The sequence below is a fragment of the Pomacea canaliculata genome, linkage group LG11 (assembly GCF_003073045.1).
Source record: "Pomacea canaliculata isolate SZHN2017 linkage group LG11, ASM307304v1, whole genome shotgun sequence".
Lineage (NCBI taxonomy): Eukaryota > Metazoa > Mollusca > Gastropoda > Architaenioglossa > Ampullariidae > Pomacea > Pomacea canaliculata.
Window position 1 is genome coordinate 14560928 of NC_037600.1, and position 22374 is coordinate 14583301.

At 39.8% G+C, this 22374-nt stretch overlaps 2 protein-coding genes across 2 annotated transcripts; one reads left to right on the forward strand and one right to left on the reverse strand.

Moving 5' to 3' along the window:
• The first annotated feature begins 9827 nt into the window (after window positions 1-9827).
• Window positions 9828-13866, forward strand: LOC112575999 (integumentary mucin A.1-like). The gene is made up of 4 exons (XM_025258190.1): window positions 9828-9947; window positions 11172-11519; window positions 11918-12073; window positions 12839-13866. The coding sequence occupies exons 1-4, from the start codon at window positions 9911-9913 to the stop codon at window positions 13042-13044; spliced, it is 747 nt and encodes a 248-aa protein (XP_025113975.1). The 5' UTR covers window positions 9828-9910; the 3' UTR covers window positions 13045-13866.
• A 1970-nt stretch (window positions 13867-15836) lies between these two features.
• LOC112576168 lies at window positions 15837-19777 on the reverse strand. The gene is made up of 7 exons (XM_025258446.1): window positions 19612-19777; window positions 18626-19280; window positions 18298-18422; window positions 17693-17798; window positions 16987-17282; window positions 16354-16521; window positions 15837-16165 (listed from the first exon to the last, which is right to left on the reverse strand). The coding sequence occupies exons 1-7, from the start codon at window positions 19658-19660 to the stop codon at window positions 16008-16010; spliced, it is 1557 nt and encodes a 518-aa protein (XP_025114231.1). The 5' UTR covers window positions 19661-19777; the 3' UTR covers window positions 15837-16007.
• Window positions 19778-22374: the final 2597 nt, after the last annotated feature.

A 22374-nucleotide genomic window follows, 5' to 3' on the forward strand; every position in this document is an offset into this window, starting at 1 on the left:
CGTTGATGAGTGTTCAACAGGTAGTACAGAGAAAATAAGTTACTGTCTGGGTTGTTATTGTCTTTCTGGCTTGAAACCTGCAAAAAAAAAAAAAAAGGAACCACCTGCGACCACTGATTGATATTCTGCACTCACCTTGCGTTTGAAATGACAGTGTGTTTGATGTGAGCTGTCCACCTGTAATCACAATAATAAACATGTGACGTATAGAGCTCATAATGACACCACGCCTTTATCCCATCATCACCTCCCACCTCACCACACAAACATGCTACAAAGGAAACAGCTTTGACGACGCATTGACGATATTCATCACTTTATCGAACAAGAGAGATCTCAAAAGGGATGAATAACAAACATTATTTCCGTCTCACGTCGCTGGATCACTGCCTTCTTCATTCCTCCATTCGGTTCTTTCGATGAGCTCTGTCAGGCCTCCTGTGAACTTCACTTATTTTAAGATACTCATCATCGTCGACAACAATTATTTTCAAGCAGCCAGAGAAAGAGAGAGAATCAAGAGAATAATGAAGGTCGCTGTCGTGACTTTTCTGACTATAGTCTTGAAGTCTTGAACAATAATAGCAATCCAGTTTTAATGATGCGATATAACCCAAGAATTAAAAAAAACGGAAGAATATTGAGACAATGATGTCCGACCAAATGACAGACCACCAAAACCAACAAGCTACCCGTTCTAGAGACGTGACCAAACTGTCATTCACTGAGAGCTGAAGAAAAAGTTTGAATACTACTGCACAAAACATTGATAAAAATATATCATACATAACTAACAAATTCAATCACTATTTAAGGAAATTACTAAACCAATACTTCAACAAAATGAGTTCACAGCAAACAAAAGTAATGAATAAATGAAGAATAACAAGAAAGAATAAAAGAAGCTTGATTTCTAGGACACAAAAGTTCACTGGGTCACTGTAAACTGATGGAAAACACAGATTGCGGGAGTGGAGAAAAAAAAACTTGTCGCCAACTGAATCCCTGGCGGAGCCCATGAGCCCTAAGGCACGTTACAGTCAGTGTTGACAGTGAACACGACTCAGGACAGAGCTGTGTACTTAGTCCTTAACAGTCCACAGTCTGTGACAAATGTCTGCACAGCAGAGAAAAGACATCTGAATAAGAAAACCATTTTCTTGTAAACAAAAACCGATCTACCTCTAACATAACTGAAAAACCTTTAGAGATATAATATACCATTAGGAACAAAACAAGATAAGGAGCTAAAAAAAGAAGACGGAAGGCCATATTAATGTGAGTAAGTTAAAGACATCAGGAAATTAAATTAGATTATTAATTAAAAGGCACTTGTAGCCCAGTAACTAATGGCGGTGCAAAAGGTCAGGGGACAGTGTTTATTAACTGTTAGAGGAAGCTCGCTAACGATCGCGGGGTGAGGACGAAAGGAAAACGAGCGACAGCCAAAGATCTCGGCAGAAGCGAGACAGCGAGATCTCAACCAGGAAATGACGTCAATGCTCAGCCACCATTAAGTGACGTCAGTAGCCTGGCTCTGTCTCCTCTTGCCTCCCTTTCCAATATGTTTCTCCTGTTAATGCTCGGGACATTTGTATTAATGGTTTAGTTGGGTTTTTTTTTTCTTTTTTTCTTTCTTTCTTTTTTTTTTTTTTTTTTTTTTTGTTGTCAGACCTGCTCTTCGTTCTATTTATGGACGCTCCCCAATGGAGTATAATTTGATATGTTTGTTTTAGATCACGACGAGGACGTTAGACACCCGCGAGTGTGACGCAAGCTATGTCACATCTCAGAGGAAGTTCGTCCACATGTCACCTGCGTCAACGTCGACGATTCCTGTTGTAAAAACGTTTTAGTATCTGAAGTGAGGTCTGCGGCACTTATCTAGAATCCGGGAAATATACAGCTGCCATAAGATCAACTCACAGAATGGTATACACATATATCAACACACCTACATACACACCTACATACTCACACAAACATGAGAAACACGCTCTCTCTCTCACACACACACACACGAAAGTAGGCGCATGCACACACAAACACATGCACACAAACATTTTTTTCTCATCTCTTTGCAAAATCTGTTAACCCACTATTTATTCAAAATTTTCTCTCTGATTAAAACATGAGATAGTTGTGAAGATACTAACGCAGATACCACCACGTGCCAGGCCTGGCGAGGAAGCCTGAGGGAGGGTGAGGACGAGGATCTGCTGGAGGCAAAGGTTTGGTGGGGAGGGAAGAATGGCATGTTTCACAGCCAGAGGCCAGCGACTGACTGGGTCGTCGAGATGTATCTACCCGGGGTTAATGCCGTCACGGACTCGGCAATGGCGCGCCCCTGGTGAGAGGTTCACCCTGGTCCTCGACAAAGCCTGGTTTTCCATTTATTTTCTCTCTCATGTAAAAGTCACATCCACAAACAATACTGCTCCTCAGTCACCATAAATAGATTTTTTGAAATAGAGGTAAAATTCATATTTTGTACTGGTTTAGTACAGAGTAAGTGAAAATATGTCTTCTGTTTTGCTTTGTTGGTTTTGTTCAGCAAGACCTTGTGAAGACACCCCTGCAGTTGTCAAACATGGCGACTGGCTGTTGTGTCCTCCCCCTCACCACCATCCGTCATCCAAAAAAGTTCCGAGGACCTCCACGAGTGTCCTGGCTGATGGTGACAGAGACGAAGACAAACGCAGTGCCGGGGACATCGTTCACAGGTCACTGACCGCAACCATCGTCACCTTTGTCGTCGTCGGGATTACTGACAGACATCATCTGGACAGCAACGATCTGTCAGTGTTTTGACACAATTCTTCTTCGCGAACGGACAGTTTGGGTTTCTTCAGCTTGAAGAGGGATCCTTGTTTTTAAATCACTAACATTCAAACATAAATTACGTAATTAAAGTACATATTATATATACATATATGTGTGTTAATATATATTTTTATATTCCCAACCTTTTAATGCAAAGAGATCCAGAGCTTTTCTTTTCAATCTAGAAACACAAATTTAAGAAATTTTTAAAAATTGCGTAGGACTTATTAAGATTGGTGTGGTTCCTAAATTAAGTAACAGAAAAGATAAACAAACAAAATAACTGCATGACTAACGAACTAGAAAACGTGTGTTTTGATAAACTGGTGAGATAAATGCTTTTCCAGGTAAGGTGGGAAGAGATCAGCCCCTCCTTTTCCTCCCTCGTGTTCCGTCTCAGACATAAAGACATCAGTCGGTGTCATGGCTGTCCTTTCTAATGAACTCATGTGAAGTCATGCGGAAGACTTCGCACTAACGAAAGCAAAGTGATATCTGTTAATGAGGACAGACTGATGGGTATTTGCGGGAATGTTTTCGTAAGCAGGATATTTATCGAGCATATACACCGATTTGAGGCGGTATCGCTTTGAGTCCTGGTCTTTTGTTACTCAGATGAACGCGACATCTCCTGTTTCCATTCTGCTCCAGGAACTAAGTTCATCAAGCGAAAAAGATACAAGCAATCACTGATAAGCAATGGGTGGGGAATAAGAAGAATTTTTCTGACAAAAACAAAAAACGACCCTCTACCAATTTAAAAACAAACACATTTAGGTTTTTTACATCGTCAAAATTACTGTTGCTTACTCGACTTACTTTATAACTGACAATGACAATGAAAGGGATGATGGCCATAATGACAATAACCATGAGAATACAGTTATCATTGATGGTGACAATGACAGTGACAATGAAAATAGCAATAGCAGTTGCACTGATAATAAATAACAATGGCAGTGACAATAACACTGAGAATGACAATGTCAGTGATGATGACAACGGCCATGGCAATACCAGCGACAATAGCAATGACAGTGATAATGAAAACAGTTGCAATGAAAATAACAATGAGAGGGACAATAACCGTGAGGATGACAATGCCAGTGACAATAGCAGTAAGAAGGATAATGTTCGTGACGATGGCAATGAAAGTTGCAATAACAATGACAAAGAATTAATTAGTTCTTGCCGAAATTAAGCACCAACAGATCTTGTCCCTACCAAACGCCGATATCTATCACTGGTTATAATAACAACATAATATATAATAACAATAATAAATAATAACAACAAACACGTTGGCCGATCAAACATAAAATAAAAGTATCAAAACTTTGCCAAATGATACCAGATGCCAAAAATATCATTGCCGTTCACTGACAAGACAGACAGGAATAAAACCCTGAACACTGTACTTCTATGACAGAAGCATGTGAATAAAAGAAATTTTTTTTTAAAAAGAAAAAACTAGAAGTTAATAACAAACATCAGTCTCTGATGGACATCTTCTCAAACGTCGCTGTCAGGTAAAGTAGGACGTCCACGACACACCTGTACTTACCTTGACCTTTAGCTGCAGGAAGTTGGCGCGTGCGGGGGAGGAGGAGGAGGAGGTCACCTAGTGAAAGGTTGAGTGCCCTCCACTCTAACCGCAGACAAAGCAGACTCCCTCCTCCCCCCACATCTATGCTGCACCCTTCTGTCGCTCGCTGGATAAGAGCCAGACATCCGCCACCGGTCAGGGTGTTGGGGTCATCGGGAAAGGCGGGGACGTGACGTCATCAGGTTTAAACCCTGGATCCTTCTTCGATAAGATACGATTGAGCACGTGACACTTCCCACAAGATCTGGTCAACAAACAACTTGCTAAACAAACAAGTAGTTATGTAAACATATCCGACCACGAAGCATGCATTCTTGTGAAACCATCGACTTCTATTTCACATTCAGGCAAAAATGAAGAGAAGGACATCCATTTTGTTTTGATAATACTATTTCTTTCCCAAGTTAATATTTATTAGCATACTCTAAAACAAAGATGCACAGGTTATAGAAAGGATTGGGGTAAAACCAAGTGCAGATCGTTGTCTTCGTAAAATACAACCTTCACCATGAGGCTTGGTGTCTGGTAAATACGAGGTCATGGAAGGGCAGGGACATTGAAGTTCGTGACTGCCTCAATAGAGAAAATACGATGACGGGAACTTATTTAAAGTTTACAGGACAGAAAGTTATATATATATGGGCTCCGTTGTACGACATATATAGCACCAATGGTGACAAACCACCCACACTCTAGATTGAAATAAGATGGGCAAAAGGTTATAACTGGATAACATGACCATTAATACAAAACAACTCAAACAATAGCCATAGACGTTTTAATAAATGGGTTAATAAAACTAAACACCAACATGAAAGAGGCATCAAATCACCTAAAAGCCAGGTTAAAAAATGGAAACTAAAATTATATCCTAATTTTTTTTTTAATATTAGAATAGGGCAACACAAGGGATCCGGTAACCAATACAGAATACCACCAGGGTGGACTTAGGGAACCTCCTAGGCACCGATAGCGAGTGACAACAGCAGGGAAAGAGGACACCAGCACAGTTCACCACAAAGGACACTTGGCTGACCTCGCAGACTGACAACAGGAAAGGAGAGGACAAACACAGCTCAGCACCAATGCGCACTTGGCAAACCTCCCAGACATCAACAGGAAAAGAAGTCACAAGCATGAGTAGAACAACACCTACAAACCCACAAAACAATCTAACCCCACACCTCACCAATCCCTTCCCCCCTTCTCCCACCTCCCACATACCCCCACGATCCCCATCCCCCACAGTGCGAAATCACCTCGAGGTGGAAGCACTTTCCCTTCCAAAATCATCAAAAGGAATTACAACATATTCCGAATTTCAACACAGGTCTGAAGTTAAAACACTTTTTAATACAAAGGGTTTAGAAGCAATTTCATAAAACACTTTAAAACTTGCTTCTGAAGTTTTAAGGTTTAAACTTGAACCGTTAAATTAGCCAAGGTCTGACCCCTCCAAATTAGGTCTAAGTTTGTTTGCATGGTTTTCCCCAGGGCTACTTCGAAAAGAGACAGGATATGGATCCTTTCAGGATGATCTAACCATACTTAGCTTCCCTTGCTGAAGAGTTTATTTCCTGTTAAACAGGATATCAGGATGTGGCGAACAAGACACCGAACATTTCAGTCCGAAAAAAATTTGACCAAGTTATTTTGATTTGACGCCAGGTAAGCACTAGGTCCTGCTAGCTCGATACCTGTGTGACGTAGGAGACCCACTGAATTAATGAATACCTGATTTCATAGAGGGTTTGGAAAGGTATAGCAGTGAAGGGTAGAGGAGATAGTCACCGCCGTCTCAAAAGATACCTTGCCCTGAAAAATTTGTCTAACACTTTCCTACCTACCCAAAGTGCCAAAAAAAAAAAAACCTTTTAGCTTTATGCCATCAATTATCGTTCCTACCCTAGCGTATATTTAAAATATTTGCAGCAGGGGTGCAGTCTGCACTTCTGCTCACCTGACAATTTAGTCAGAATGACACGGAAACTATTATTATAAATGTTGTCGAGCCATTGTAGTCGAGACTTTACGTCATGGAGGGTTTCCCCTCTTCCTGTCTGCCTCAACCCTCGCTTTCTCACCTCACCCTTCTGTTTCATAGAATACAAATGGCGAATTTTAGCTGACATGCATCGTCCTTACAGGGAGCTCACATCAGCATAACATTTATATGCAAATGAAGAATAAAAAAACCCCAGTCCTACTAACCTCAGGTATCCTTCCTTTCCTTTCCCATAAAACTTTTTTTATAACTTGTGGTAAGGTGCAGAAAGGTAAAGTACATAGTTTTATCTACATGTTGGCCTGTCTGTTTAGCACAGCCTAGATTTTTTGTCAAAGGATTTGACGAGGTGAGAGCATTCGACGAGAGGACGGATCCCCGGTGCAAGGTTGTAAAGAAATCAAGGAGAGAGTTACTGGGAAAATCGGTTTAGCCATAAACATCACACCCGAAAATTGTCTTCGACCACAACACACTCCTTTCTTTGTTCCGTGAACAAAGACGAGACACTTTAACCAGAATAAAAAATATTATTTTTCCACGACGGATCAGGAAGTATTCATCGAGTTCTAATACTTTGTTGACATTCGAACTCTTCCTTTCACACACCTTCAAAACACCTGATCATAATCGTTTGAAAATAGATTTCACACCTGCAGGGGATATAGACCTCTAAGGGTTATATATAGAAAAGAATATTGACAAACACAACAGTGTGTTTGTGTGTCTGGGTGGGAATAATAAAATGATTGGAGATTGCACATGCGTGTGTTCACGTGCATCACTAAAGCAAAGTATCATTTTATTCATCCTGTCTGCAAGACGGAAGATTTGAATAACCGATGTTTCTTTGAATAACCTACAGGTGAAGAAACTTTCAATAGACAGGGTCTGAAGTTAGATATAAATAAACTTCCAATACACCTGGTATTGATTCCCAAAGGTTTTGTTTTGTTTGTTTGTTTGTTTGTTTGTTTGTTTGTTGTTGTTTTGTTTTGTTTGTTTGTTTGTTTGGACTGGAAACGTTTAGTAACGAAGAAACAAGTTTCAACCAGCGGCTTACAGAATAAGAAATGATATATCAATCGTCAAAGATTTTAGTATTTCGTGAGACTGTTGAAGAAACATGTTTAAACCAGCGGCTTACAGAATAAGCAAAGATATTTCAATTATTAAATATTTTATTCTTATTTTATTTCTTATTTTGTTAGAGATTGATGGATGATTTTTGTTACCAGAAGTGTTGAGAACAGTTGTGTAGCCAGATTTGTCGACAGGTTTAACAAATATTAAATTAATTATTATATTAAAAGTGATACAACTTTTTCTTGATATGAGCAAAAAAACCTACTGTGTTATTTAAATTCATGTGCATGTAATAAAAATAAACATTTAATGTGTTACGAGAGATGTTACTGTAAATGTTTAGATTGCGTGTCTGTAACACAAGAGACATTACATGTGTTACAAGGGTTAACAAACATAAAGCTGAGTACTTTAAGGAGCAGTTTACACTGGAAACTAAACAACATTTAAAGTGCTTTTAATCACTTCTCACAAACTGCAGGTAAATATAAAAAAAATCATTGTCGTAAAAACAAATATCCACGGAGCTTAATTTGTAAGCAAAAAAAAATAACCGCCACTAAAGATTTTGAAGCTATTTTATTATAAAACATCAAAGACACGGAGAGTTGTTTATTCAATAACTGAAAACAGTTGACGTGTCTTCAACGTACGTCAACAAGATATGGATATAATGCCAGGCTTTATGGCGATGAAACATGATAAATAAGTGTTTGGGTGCGATATTGTACATAAACACCAGATATAAAAGAATTCATTGCACCACGTGTTGACGATGTCGTGGTTGTAGATCATTGAAGCGGCAATAAACAAGTTCTTCATGGAAAGATATCCGAGGTGGATCGATGGCGTGACAGTAGGGCAAGGCTGGGGTAGATGACAAACACCAACAGGATACAGGGTAAGTGCAGGATACTGTTTGTTTCTGATGACTTGCCAGTTATTGCACGAGTGGGTGTTGGGGTCGGGTACCACCCAGAGTAAACATAAAAAAGCTTTAAATAAATCAAGAACAATTTACATTTCTAAAGATATTAATAAATGTATGCATGCTCTCTCTCTCTCTAACACAAGCACACACATATATATACTCGCACGCACATGAAACATTCATAGACGATACACTTCCAGAAGAGAAGCTCAGATAGACAACTTTCCTTCCTAAGCTAATTAGTTGTGTTAGTAAACACTTAACAATAACAATAACAATAACAACCAACTTTATTAGTCCCAATGGGCAATTCAAATAACTTAACTCGTCATGTGCATCAATACATTAAGTATTCTTGCGCATGTGTATTCTTCATTTCCCCTGGCTTTGTTTTATCTCAGAACACTTAGATCATCTTCTTTTTCTTTTTCTTTTTTTTTTTTTCTTTTTCTTCTTCTTCTTCATACAACGATAGTGCAATTAGAACCTCGTGCCTCATTATACTAATGTCAGACGTGAGACGCATGCGCACGACGCCTCTCCAGGCAATGTCAAATGTAAAACCATTATTTTTATCATTGGCAATCGTACTTTTAGTGCATTCAAAGTTATTAGTCTCCCCCTACGCCCTTTTAAAAATATATTTTCTCAGCGCACCCCTCCATTATGCACTATCCCATTTTGATGGAGTGAGTAGGGGAGGTCGGTAGCGGAGAAGGAGAAGGAAAGAAGGCTGAAAAAAAAAAATCAGAGACCTGTCCGGTTTCTTGAAGGTGCGCTACAGGATGTAACGAAATTGAAATTGTAATACTTATGGAAGCACTACAGTATCAAAATTGCTAAAATAAATTATCAAGGATCGTTAAAAAATTCTATCGATAATAGATAAAGGAACAGATGGTTTCCTATCTTGACATTAGCTGACGACCCTGAACAGGAAGAGTTGATAACAAAGCTCGAGAACAAAGAAAGTCTTGGACGAAAGAAAGACGTCCTGTGGACAAGTGAGACTGGTGAGAATGTTCTGGAAATAAACTCACCTACAGATAGCGAATGTGCAATTTAATTTAAATTTATGATCGGTATATGACATAAATTCTGTAATAATTCTGTAAAACCTGTAAAACTATGAAAGTTTTTGTTGAAGCGACACAACGACACAACAAAACTCAGAACAACAAAATGTTGTTACGTTTGCAGTTTGTTTTGTAAAATATTTGTAACTGTTCGTGGGATAGTTAGCGAATGTTTAGCACGTTATGACACAAATGTCCTACCTTAGTATATACCTTTCTTACCTGTCTGCCCACCCACTACAGTCGGTGACTCACGTTACCGGAAAGACTCACAGGTCGGCGCTGCTATAAATAGTCGGACGTGACCCTGTTGTTCACTGTTCTCTACAACGCTCGGTGTCTCACCTGCTGTTAACTTGGTCTGCTTCAGGAAACAGTGGAAGATGAAACTTTCAGTCGCACTGCTTTGTCTTGCTTTGGGTAAGAGTGTACTTTGTATGACTACAGTGTGTGACATTTATTTTCGTTTGAAAACGCTGTGGGAGGGTTCTTTCTTTTTTATTTTATTTTTTTTTTGGTTTTGTTGTTGTTGTTTTTTGCTGGTTTTTTTTGTTGTTGTTGTTGTTTTTTTTTTGTTTTTGTTTTTTTGGTTTTTCGTTTGTTTTTTTTGTGGAGGTGTTTGTTTTTGTCTTACATTCTTTCGTATAGGAGCACATAATTATGTCAGAAACTTAATTGCTCTAAGGGTTCGGGTGATTAATTTGGAATTTTTTTTATACCTCTTGGGGACATTTCTAGCTTAGGCAGATATTTTTTTAAAAAATGTAAGGATGTTCAGGTAATTATGGGTGTGATTGGTTTTACACCGTTAAAATTCTCATTTATAATCTTGCGTGTGTCATAGCCTATTTGTTTGCTTGCTTGATTGCTTGCTTGATTGCTTGCTTGATTGCTTATTTATTTGTTCGTTCGTTTGTTCGTTCGTTTGTTCGTTCGTTTGTTCGTTCGTTTGTTCGTTGGTGGGTTGGTTCGTTCCTTCTTTTGTTAGTTTATTTGTCTGAGTGTGCGCGCAGGGATGCACCTGTGTGATCCAAATCCGATAACAGATGAACTGTTTCTTGTATTTTAGGTATATATTCATAAATGAATATAATACAGGCATACATACAATATATGTCACAGGCATACATACAAACATCTACATATGAATGTGTGAAATCTAGGAGGAATATAGACAAACGTATTGTAGCTAACAAACTCTCCCAGTCCTAACCCCTGGGCATACAACGAAAGCCTCTCTAATTCTATTTTGTCTCAAATGAGCTGACTGAAATATGTGTTTCTTGTCTCTGTTAGGCAAGCGAACAATTCTTCTTTGTTTAGCTATGCATTTGTCGACTCGGGGAATGGGGAGGTAGATGGATGGTTAGCGCCGAAACGTCAACTGAGCTGTCTGTAAACGAGGATGAGTGCAGTCGACAGCTTGGTAGCACGTGACCCCACAGGTGTTCGCTTGAAAACGTCCCGCAGTGTGTGTTGATTGTGGTAATGAATTGCCATCCATTGATGATGATGATGATGATGATGCACATGATGATGATGATGATGCAATACAAAGTCATTAATCCACATGGACATTTGAGGGAAAACACCTGTTCATTATTGAAAGCAAAGCAATAATTTGTTTCTGCTCTCTCTATTCAGGTGTTTGTGCTCACGCATTCACCGTGCCAGCTGATGAGGTCACCACCACAGCAGGTCTCCCGCCCATTGAGACTGTGCCGACTGAAACGATCCCTCCAGCAGTTGATGACTCCACGACCACGCCTCCTGCACCTGTAGTTGATGACTCCCCGACCACGCCCCCTGCACCTGTAGTTGATGACTCCACGACCACGCCCCCTGCACCTGTAGTTGATGACAACACGACCACGCCCCCTGCAACTGTAGTTGATGACTTCACGACCACGTCCCCTGCAACTGTAGTTGATGACACTACCACGCCCCCTGCAACTGTAGCTGAGGGCACCACGACAACGACAATCCCACCTCGTGAGTTGTGTTGCTTCGACAAACAGAAGGGAATACAGAAAAAATGTATAGACACAATGAAAGACAGAAAACGAAAAAAAAAAAAAAGACAAATACAGCACAAGGGAGGTGGGAATGATGTTTTTCGCCGAGCCAGCAACTAAGGCTATATGACAGCAAGGCAGCCAGCCTATAAACAAATGCCACATTCAGAGAAAGAATAGCGTGTCCATAACGAGAGTTGAACCCAGCACAACCAACCTGTGTGTTGTGTGTGTGTGTCTTGGTGGCCGGTGGGGCGGGTAAAGGAGCAGACGACAGAGAGCAAGACACCTGTGCCACCTGTCTAGCTGACAGGGGAGGGAGGAGCAGGGGGTTAGCTAACCTCCCACCTCTTATCCTCATTCTCTTTGTTGCAGCTCCTTACCAATGCTACGACTGCAACAGCGGCACCCACACCGAGGGCGGCTGGCTCAACCCCGACTGTCCCGTTAACGGCGCCATCACCCCTACTAGTGCGACATCTCCTTGTAACGGGCCCTGCGTCTCTTTTGGATCATTATGGCCGGCTGGAAGTAAGTGAAGCGCTCAAAGAATGCGATTGGTCCCCCACTTCTCCCCTTTCTCAGAAATCTAGTGCTTGGACCCATCACGGTCTATAAGTACAGCGGAATAACCAGATGAAAACAGGTGTGACGACGTAGATAACCAAGATGACACACCTGTCCATATTCATAGTAGCAAAAGTGATACAACTGTAGATTTAGCCACTATGGGCCCTGGTTTAATTTCTAATTCCATTTGGGCCTGAATATTTCTTTTGACCATCAGCTACACTACCACTGACTTTAAAACTCCAGTACTCGAGAAGTAGCTGCTGATGATGGACGTTTCTAGAGAGTCAAACACGAAATTTATACAAAGATTATTTTTAAACATTTTGACTTTATATAGTCAACGTCAAAGAAAACCTACATGATCCTGGTTTATAGCTTCATACTTCATTATTCGTCATCATCGACATCGTCATTAACGTCCTCCGTTATTTGTCTGTTGTCCTCATTATAACTATTCTCACATGAAGTCCATCGCCTCTTTTCTTGTCTTACCCGGTCAGTTTCTTGTCAACTTTTTTTCTCTTTGGTACCCTGGGTAGTTTCCTGCCAAACTTTCTGTTTTCTCTTCAGTACTTTGTCGATTTCCTGTAAAGGATTTGGTTTATAATCAATTTCCAGAAAATGTTTGCTTATCCTGTCAATATTTTCAAATCAGTATTAGGGTTAAATTCTTGCTAAAGTTTTCCTTACCATGACAATGTATGTTTTATTTTTAAACCCTAGCGATCAATCGTGGGTGTGAACGAAACTTCTGGTTTCCTGAGACCTATGACACCTCACCTGGATGCCGAGTATTGGACAAGGTCTATTGGTGCTTCAGCCTGGGAGATCTGAGTAACACCCAGAATCTGACAGACGTGTCAAAGTACTACCTCGAAGAGCACTACAAATCCACGACCACCACCACCACCACCACGGCTAGTCCCTGAGTTTTGCTTTCAAACAGCTTATGATGCATTCTCTGTAAGAGGAACCAGCAAGAAGTGCACGAAGCGATGATGACACACCTGCGCTCATGTTACCTACTTGATGCCACGACTTCATGAAACTCTCGGAGGCGACATGGTGACCCTAGTCCCTCCCCATTTTTTTTTTCTTCATGATTCTGGTATTGTTTTATGAAATAATCCTTTCGTGACTACTCGTTTTTTAAAGGAACGACTGAAAATCTGCATTTATTAAAAAAAAAAAAATTAAAACAGCAAAACTGTACGAGCAAACCTGAAGATTACGCCATGCCTACACATCACGAAATGAAACATTAAGAGTTGGGACTTATTTGGTGCACTGTATTTTCATCTTAGACATTTTTAAACTGATTCTCAAAAGAATTTTGTCCGTTGAATGAAAGTATTGCGTCACTGAGGTTCTTTTTGTGCACTGTGCTTCATTGACAACTGTTTGCTTGATGTCGGCTTTTTTTTTTTTTTCACAGAAATCCAGAGAAAAAACATTTACTGTAGCTCTGACGAGCATGCGCACTGAGACACTCTCTCTCTCTCTCACACACACACACATACATACACATCTTGTTATGTTTACCTTGTTGTGTTTATTTTAAAGCCCATGAGCATTACTCTCGTTGTGCCAGAGATTCCGCCAGCATTGGTTCCACTACTCCAGTAGCTGTAAATAAATAATGTTGTCCAGTTCTTTTTCTTCTACAAACTGACAACAATAATGTTATCTGTTGAAGACCTTGTTTTACATCGATGACAGTTTTGCAAATAAAGACTTCAAATGTCTGTCGACTCTTTGTTGTTATGAGTTACCTCTCTTTATACATATATATTTATATTGACTTTTGGATTGATCGCTTGATTGCCTTTATTTCTTCCCACTCACACACAAATGTTCATAAATTCCAGAAAATTAATTAAAACCATTTTATGAATATTAAGACTATGCAGCAGCATGTGGATATTTCATGTGTGAAGGGGGATACGACAGCGCCTCCTTGTACCGAGGAGGATCTAAATGTCACGTGCGTTCTGGACACTGATGTCTAGGACCCGGATGTTTATGGGACAAATATAGCCTCTGCACTCCATGACGTCATCTGGGAAAGTCCCAAGTGCCCTGATTGGACAGTTGGTTCTATTTATAGCCAGACCCAGGGCAAGTGTCTCGTCTCAGTTGCGTGCAGACCCCGTGAATAATGATTTAAATTGCGTTGAGCATATTTACCGCTTGTTTACAGCGACAACCACCCGAGGAGAAGATTCGTCTGCGGTGTCTGTACAACGTTTTATAACTACCATAACAATAAAACATAGATTTATCCATGGTGCCTCCGGGGTAAGGGCTTACTCGTAACTGCGGCCCCTTGGGGTGTTGGAGAGCTATGAAAGGACGAGGTTACAACCACTGCACTCAGCTGCTGTCTTGTTAATGGTTGTGTGCCTTTCCCGACCGCGATATCACAATTTAAAAATGAATAAAACTTAAAAGTCAACTATTCCTACTGAAACAGAGGATTTTGTGGAATTTTGGCGCTATATAAAGATCAACAGGTTTCGAAATACCTAATCACGTGATCACACTGATGAATATGGACGCAAGGCATTTCCAGGAAAAAAAAATAAATTGAATCAAGTGATTTCTGTTGGAAACTTTAGAGATGATGTAGATTAAATAGGAATATTTTGCAAATCAAACAAAAATTCTTGTCCATAGGTTGCGATGAAATCTTTATTTTTTTATTCAGTCAGTGGAAATCTGTACTACGGGAAAGAATTTAAAGGAAGAAGCGGTTGCACAGAATAAACACACAAACACATGTGTGCACACACACATCTGGTCGAATCAGTAAATGGTCGTATTAGGCGCAAAGAACATTCTTTTCAACTTTAATTTTATAAGGAACAAATAAACAAAACAAAAAAATCACTTAAAAATAACAATATTTTTACAATATGTGCACATACAAAATCAAGCATCAATATACACATAAAGTAATACAATTTAACATTCCATCCATCAGCAAAGTAAGCCATCCATATCAATGTGCACAAAATCTTTTGTCAGCTTCTCATCCTCATCACCTTTTGTCATGCGCAGTAAAGTAGCAGCTGCCCACAGACACTCAAGCTTTAAAGATCGGTACTATCTAGCCTTTTCTTTATACATATGGCATATATCTCAAAGACGGATTCAACTGGTTTAAAAGAAATTATTTTATCGTATACTCATCCCATGTTGTCTCAAATAATTTATCCACATATTAAAAAGTGTATCTCCAACTTTACTGAAATAAGTCCTTGTCTCATTTTCCATACTCCCTGGAAGAGGATTTGAAGTCATATTTTAAATGTAGGATTTCAGACTAAGGCTTCTTGTTATAACATAAAATTGTTCCTTGACCTAAACATACTATATTCCTGTATTTTGGTCTAAACAAACTATATTCCAGTAAACTGACATAAACAGACTACATTCCAGGAAACTGACTGCTAAAGTTTCTATCCCATTCTTTGAAATACCTTGCAGTCTTACATTTCCATGTACAAATCCAATACCAACAGTCGTAAAATTCGTTGCTTGATATTCTGTCACAGTACAATGAAGATTACTCACAAATACCAGTATTTTTTAAATGTAAACAATTATTTAAAAATTCAGAAATTTTTAAGTTTTTCTTTCAAAATTATGTTAGTCACATGACAATCAAATAGCGTTGAACCATTCTGATTTAACAAATTCGGTAATTTAAAAAAAAAATATTTAATCAAAAGCTGAAAGAAGGTACAGGATTTCTTGCTCCACGTGAAGGTCTGTCACTGGTATTACAAATCTCTTATACAATTTCTTTTGTCTGTCATTTGCTTCCATACAACATTGATCCACAATACACCGTCAATCCACCCGAAGAAGAATGTTAATGAAGGAATTTTCAGACTGACTCCATGTATTGCTCCATGTCCTGAATGTTACAGCCGTTGCGATGGGAGCAGAAGCACCATGTCTGTCGAGGTCTTTGATGGCAGCCGTGTGTTGGAATCCCGCCTGGAAAAATTGCTTGAAGTCCAGCTCCACAGCCTCGTTCTACATCTGTACAAATATTGAGAAACCATTTATTATTTTATTTTACAACTAAAATGTTCTGCATCTGATTTCCTGCGAGGAGAGGTCAAGAGGACAGCGAGAAAAAGACAACAGGACTTCCAGTCCGCCATGATGAGCGGACAGACGAGAAGATTGAGAGAAGGATGTGTCACAGGTACGAGAGTTGTACTCACACATATGTCCGAAATAGTTTTTCTGCAATCTGCTGTAACAGGGGCCGTTGCAAGGGAGAGAACTGTGCAAGTAGCGGCGGCTTACGTCCCCGTCAGGGGCACAATACTCGTTGAAGGCAGCACCGGAAGATGCGCTGCTACATTCGTAGCATTTCAGCTGAAGACGAGCTGGTGAATAAATTGAATAAATTTGATAATAAAGTTGAAATGAAAATTAGTATGATCAAAGAATAATTAAACCAAAAAAATGACATTTTCCGAAATTGTTTCACAGAGGTTTAATTTTATCTCTGATAGTTTGTTCTGTTAGCTAACAACCCGAGGATCCAGGAATATTCCTAAGGGATCCATCGTCCCCACACTTTCTTTCTTTGACTTTTGTTGGCGTTGTTGTTGGTTGTTGTTGTTATTATTGTTATTATTATTATTGTTGTTATTATTATTGTTGTTGTTATTATTATTATTATATTATTATTATTATTATTATTATATTATTATTATTATTACCATGCGCCATCAATATTGGAATATTGGAAAACTGTCAACCTTGGAACGTGGAAGAATGAGACTAAAAGTGAGACCCGTTACATAAAATGTAATAAAGATGGATGCAAAGACTCGAACTCAACTCACGTTTCGGGGGGACGAGTGGTTGCGGGGGAGGCGTAAATGGTTGCGGAGGAGACGGCTGCCCCGTCTTTGCTAAGGGAACAGTAGCTGTAGTGGTTGTCAGAATGAAGTTCCCAGTCAACGGGACCGGAGAGGGAGTCGTTGCCAAGGGCAGCTGAGTGGCCGGTCTCGCCGGACAACCAGAAGTGGCTCTGAATGGCGAGAAAGTGTTGTACAGCAAGTCCCGGATGCCGCTTGCAGCACTGGCACTGCAGCGAGCGAACACTTGGCTGGCGCAGTCAGTGTATGCCGACATCAGGCTAGAAAGACATTAAAAAGACATCAACGAATGTTAGGTGTAGGGTAAATAACCCCTTCCCCCACCTCAAAAGAATTAAATTATTTAAATTTAGATTATGTTAAATTTGAATGTAATTATAAGGCATCCCTATATTCCCCTATTTTTCTGCTCTTTGAGAATTGTTTACAGACCAACCTAAGTGATTTGCGTTTTTTGCAGATATCACAGATACAAAAATCTAACCTGTAAATTTCAACTTCAAAAACCCATCCGTTAATTAATTATTCGCTAGCAAAGAACGCGATTCACACCTGCGATCAACCAGCGCCTACGTCACGTTGGTACACCATTCACAAGGTTGCCACTAGCATCACTGCACAAGTAGTAGACCAAGAAGTCCAGAAGGACAACAGGTATGAAATTTCTCACCTGCACATGTCACCCTGTCTGAGAGCAAGCTGAGCACCGCCAGAGCATTGCAGAAGACCTCCACCTGTCTGTGCATTCTGCAAACATGGCAACACAGCTGCGACCACTGCAACCCAGAATTAATTTATAGTTTATATTTATTATCTGATTTTGTTAAGCTTTAACTTATTTATACTTTATTTTTACTCTTGTTTAATGAGGTTTTTATTTCTTTAACTCTTTTGCCGTCAAAGTTATTTTTGCAATATCAACATAAACTGCAAGTTACTGAAGGATAAAAGCAATATCCGACAACAATTCTTCCCCCGAGCTCTTTTAATGACCACGCCCACTTGAGTCAACGCCTACTCAGACCCTAAAGCAAACATTCCACACTGATGGTGTTGCCCCATTACCTTTGAAGTCTTAAGCGGCAAACATAAAAGACTTTTCGTAACGGTTTGGGGATGTCCGGAGGCTAATTCATACCTGTGAGATAAGGATATGATGTATTATGTCCTCTACCGTGACCTGGAGATGAGCATAGATTAATTATTTTGTCATGCCTGTGACCCCTGAGGCAAATATACTTTCAGGGTTTTTGGGGTTTTTTGTTTTTTTTTTACCTTGGGTGGCCTGAGGTAAGCAGATGAAGTCCATCGCTGCCATTAACACGTCATGCCGAAGACGCTCCTTTGAAGTACAGGACCTCAGGTGTTCTTGCAAACAGGTGCGGTGTGCGCTAAATTTGCTGCCAGGAAAATTTTTACAAAAAATTCGTTACAAACCAACAGACAGGCGCCTTTTTATTCGACTTAAGATTCCTTTTAAAGGGAAACTAACCCTACGGACCTGTGAATGTACATTCCACAGACATTCCACTTAAGATTCATTTTAAGAAATTATTTTACAAAGAAAAACAAAAAAGAAACAGAAAATACACGTGACACTTACCCGCAGAAGTAAGGAACGGTAACCTGGGGTTTGCGAAATGTGAAGAGAAAGAAGAGCGATTGGCTCAAATCATTGAATCCTGCTTGGAGACATCGATTGGCGGAAATGAGGTCACAGGGAGTCCCTGCCGTTGTAGCATCAGTCGACGATGCTGTCGTTTCTGCGACCAGGTCAGGAAGTGCATTCCCCCCACTGGGCTGGGCTGGTGACGATATGACGACATTCACGTCTGGGAAGGAAGATGTCAGATTGTCACTTGATGACGTCAGGGATGCATTCCCGGGGTCGACGCCTGTTGCTGATGGAGGAACTACCGGAACCGTCTGCTCTGCGGGAGGCGGCTGTGGAGTTGTGACGTCACCTATGAACGAGGCGTTGCTAGGGGATGCGTCTGTGAGGGAGGAGTTATTTGGCAAAGAGGACTCGGTAGTCTGGCTGCTGGTGTCTGTGGTGCCAAAGTCTAAGGATGGCGCTGCTGCGCCGGCGTCTACAGCGAAAGAAACTGTTGTTGCGCTGACATCGCCTGCAGGTGAAGATGCTACCGTAATAACTCCCGCTGATGATGCAGTTATTAGTGATTCTGTTGATGACAATGCTGATGTGACGTCGACAGCGACAGATGGAGCCGCGGTGCTGGCGCCATTGACATGTGAAGCTGGAAAATAGAAAGAATGTTAGAAAATGTCCACCAGTTATCCAATTGTCACAATCATCATCATCATCATCATCATCATCATCATCATTCATCATCATCATCATCATCATCATCTTCTTCTTCTTTCTTCTTCTTCTTCTTCTTCTTTTTCTTCTTTCTTTCTTTCTTTCTTTCAGAATAATGTCATATTTTAATTGCTAAAAGTTCTGCAATAAATGTAAAAATACAGCATCCATTTTTAATTTTAAAATATATATGTCTATATTAAAATTGTCAACTAGGGATTAACTTATTTGTTGAAATAGTTGTCTGTGGATGGTATTGTACTTACCGAGAGATAATAACAACAAAATCGCCGTTAGTTGAACAACAAGTGCCATGACCGTAAACAAAGCTCCTTGAGATGTGCGCAGTGCCAGGAACACAAAATATATTTCTCTCGGCTCAAATTTTAGTCACTTGCTTTTTTTTGTATTTTCTCAGCTTAGTTCCCAAATCTCATCAGCTCTCCACTTATATACCTCCGAACACGTGACAGAGCCACAGACCTAGATGTCAGCACGCGCTAGAAATTTCCAGAATCTAACTCTGTTACTGTCGGCTGTTTACGATGTTGGGTGTAAGACAGTGGTCGGACTGAAAGTAAACAGGCCCGACAACAAGCCTTCGTTAATATAACGCCCGAACGATGACAATGACAATGACAGGTCTTCATCTTCTTCTGTCTACGTCAAACGCTCCAGAACCACGTCACGAGCAGAGGCCCTGCAAGGGATGCTTTGTCCTTTTTTGTTCGGCCTGACCAACAATTTATCGTGATGTTTGAGAAAGTTTCCGCGAATATAATTCCTCAAACATTTCAGTTCTTTCATAATTATGCATCTGTTGGTAACTAGTATTTCCTTGTAAGTTTTCCACCGAGAAACAACTATATTTTTCTCTAGGCCAATGACGGAATGCTTCAACTGTTGGTTATAATCATGTTCCATGATCTCTCCTGGTCAATTTTTGTTTTATATACGTATAAATATATTTATTTGCAACCATTTTAGGAAAATTATATATTAGTCTCTAAAGATCATCATCTACTTATCAATACTTATAGACACCCTGGGTAATACTCGTCGTCTTTCCCGTAATCAAGATGCTCAGATAACAGTATACGTATTGTACGTACATGGAAGTGTTCTGAACTGATACTTGAAAACAATTGTAGCTGACGAATACACATGAATATCTTTACAGCCATACAGTTGTCTTCCTTATTGCCATTTCATAAGTTTTGGAGACATTAAGAGGTACAGGAGAACTTTACAGCAAAAGTAAATTAAATCTGAAGAAGGACATGAGTTAAATAATTTTCTGTAAATGTCTCTCGTCTCAGTAAATCACTTTGTAAAGGTATGCAATTTCGATAAATTTTTTTTTCAAAAAGGACAGTCAAGTTTGAATCTGTACAATACTTAGTTTAATTTCTGACACCAAGTGTCAACTGAATTAAATTAACTTCCATGCTATATTTTGATATAGGCTGAACATGGTTTAGATGCAGTTGTGCAGGCAAAAGCATTGGTTGTTCTTTGGTTGTCGAGTCATTCCTGCCAAAAAATTGAAAACCTTCTCTCTTCCACCAACCACTGCTATTCTAACATCCAGAACTGGATGACTGAAAGTAAACTCGAGCTGAACTCTGAAGCAATAATCACTGAAGCTAGAAAACTGTCTCTTCCTCTGGTCTCAGATTGTCTGACACCACGATTCCCTGATTGTCCAGCTCTAAGAGTCTTGGTGGTGTTCTTGATTCCTCCCTTTCCACGTCCAGCATCACGTCTCCTCTTTGGTGGAAAACTTGGGTTTTTGTTGTTATTCTGTTTTATTGTTGTTGTTTATCTTCTCTTGACGCTTTCTGATTACTAATGTCACCGTCAAGCCAGGTGTCTCAAGCCTGGATTACTGCACTTGTTTTTTGGCTCCTCCCTCTTGCCGTACTCCACCCTTGGACACGTTCTGGTGCTCTGGGGGCATTTGACTGATCCCTCCAACCCTTTACTTCTATTGTTTCACTATTTGTCTCTCACCGACCTTACACCCTAACAATAGTTTTACTAGAAATATCTCTTGTCTTCCTGTTTACACTTCATTACTCATAAGCTTCTCATTCTTCCGCCTGAAAGATTGATGGCTTTGTAATTTTTCAATCTGCATATCATCTTTCCAGATTTTGATAAGTTTTTACCCCAGTACATTTTTTTTTGTAACTTAATTTTTTGTTCACGAGTAGAAAATCATTGTTGGTAATTTCTCAAAAAAAGTTTTTAACGACTTTTAATGTTTCTAGCTGCTGTATATGAGAGCTTCAAACATGATCGAAATAAAGTAATTATAGCTGTGACGGAAATTACAAACCTCAAAGAAAAAAATCTCAAAAATTAATCGAGACAGAAACTCAGTTTTTGTTTTGTTTTCATATATTTTCTTGTACTTTCATGTGAACAAAAAGTACTCAATTTTCTAAAACAAAACTTTCTTTTGCGTGCTGGTACCTCGTTTAAGCCTTTCCACATGTGACAGTCAGTATGCGAGAAAAATAAAAATAAGAACATTTTTTATTTATGTGTCTTTGTGCGTCCATGTGTGTGTGAGTGCAGGCGTGCGTGCGTGCGTTCGCGCATGCGTAGTAAGACGGGTGTGTCCTCTTCAACCTTCCTCCCTGCTTCTTTTTCTCATTTGTCTCTCCTGACATCCTTTCGCTTTTTATATATTAAGGTTTGCCTCATCGCCCGTTGAAACTGTGTCAACACGATGTAGGTTGTAGGCGTTCTGTCAGCAAACGTTTCAAATTCCAGGTGGCGCCTCGCCTCGGGCAGAAGTCATTGAGGCATGGCGCAGTGTCTGTGGGTTTTTTGGTAACGGTTCACGTCACAGGGTGCTGTGGGCCCTGAATAACCTTTATCGTCACCCCCACACACATACACGTATGCCATGGGCATTCATCCCATTATTTATGGTAATGATTTCTAAGGAATATCCTCTGAACATTAAAGTTTGAGGTTTGTAGACCATTTCTACGTCTGAAAAAAATCTTCAATCTATC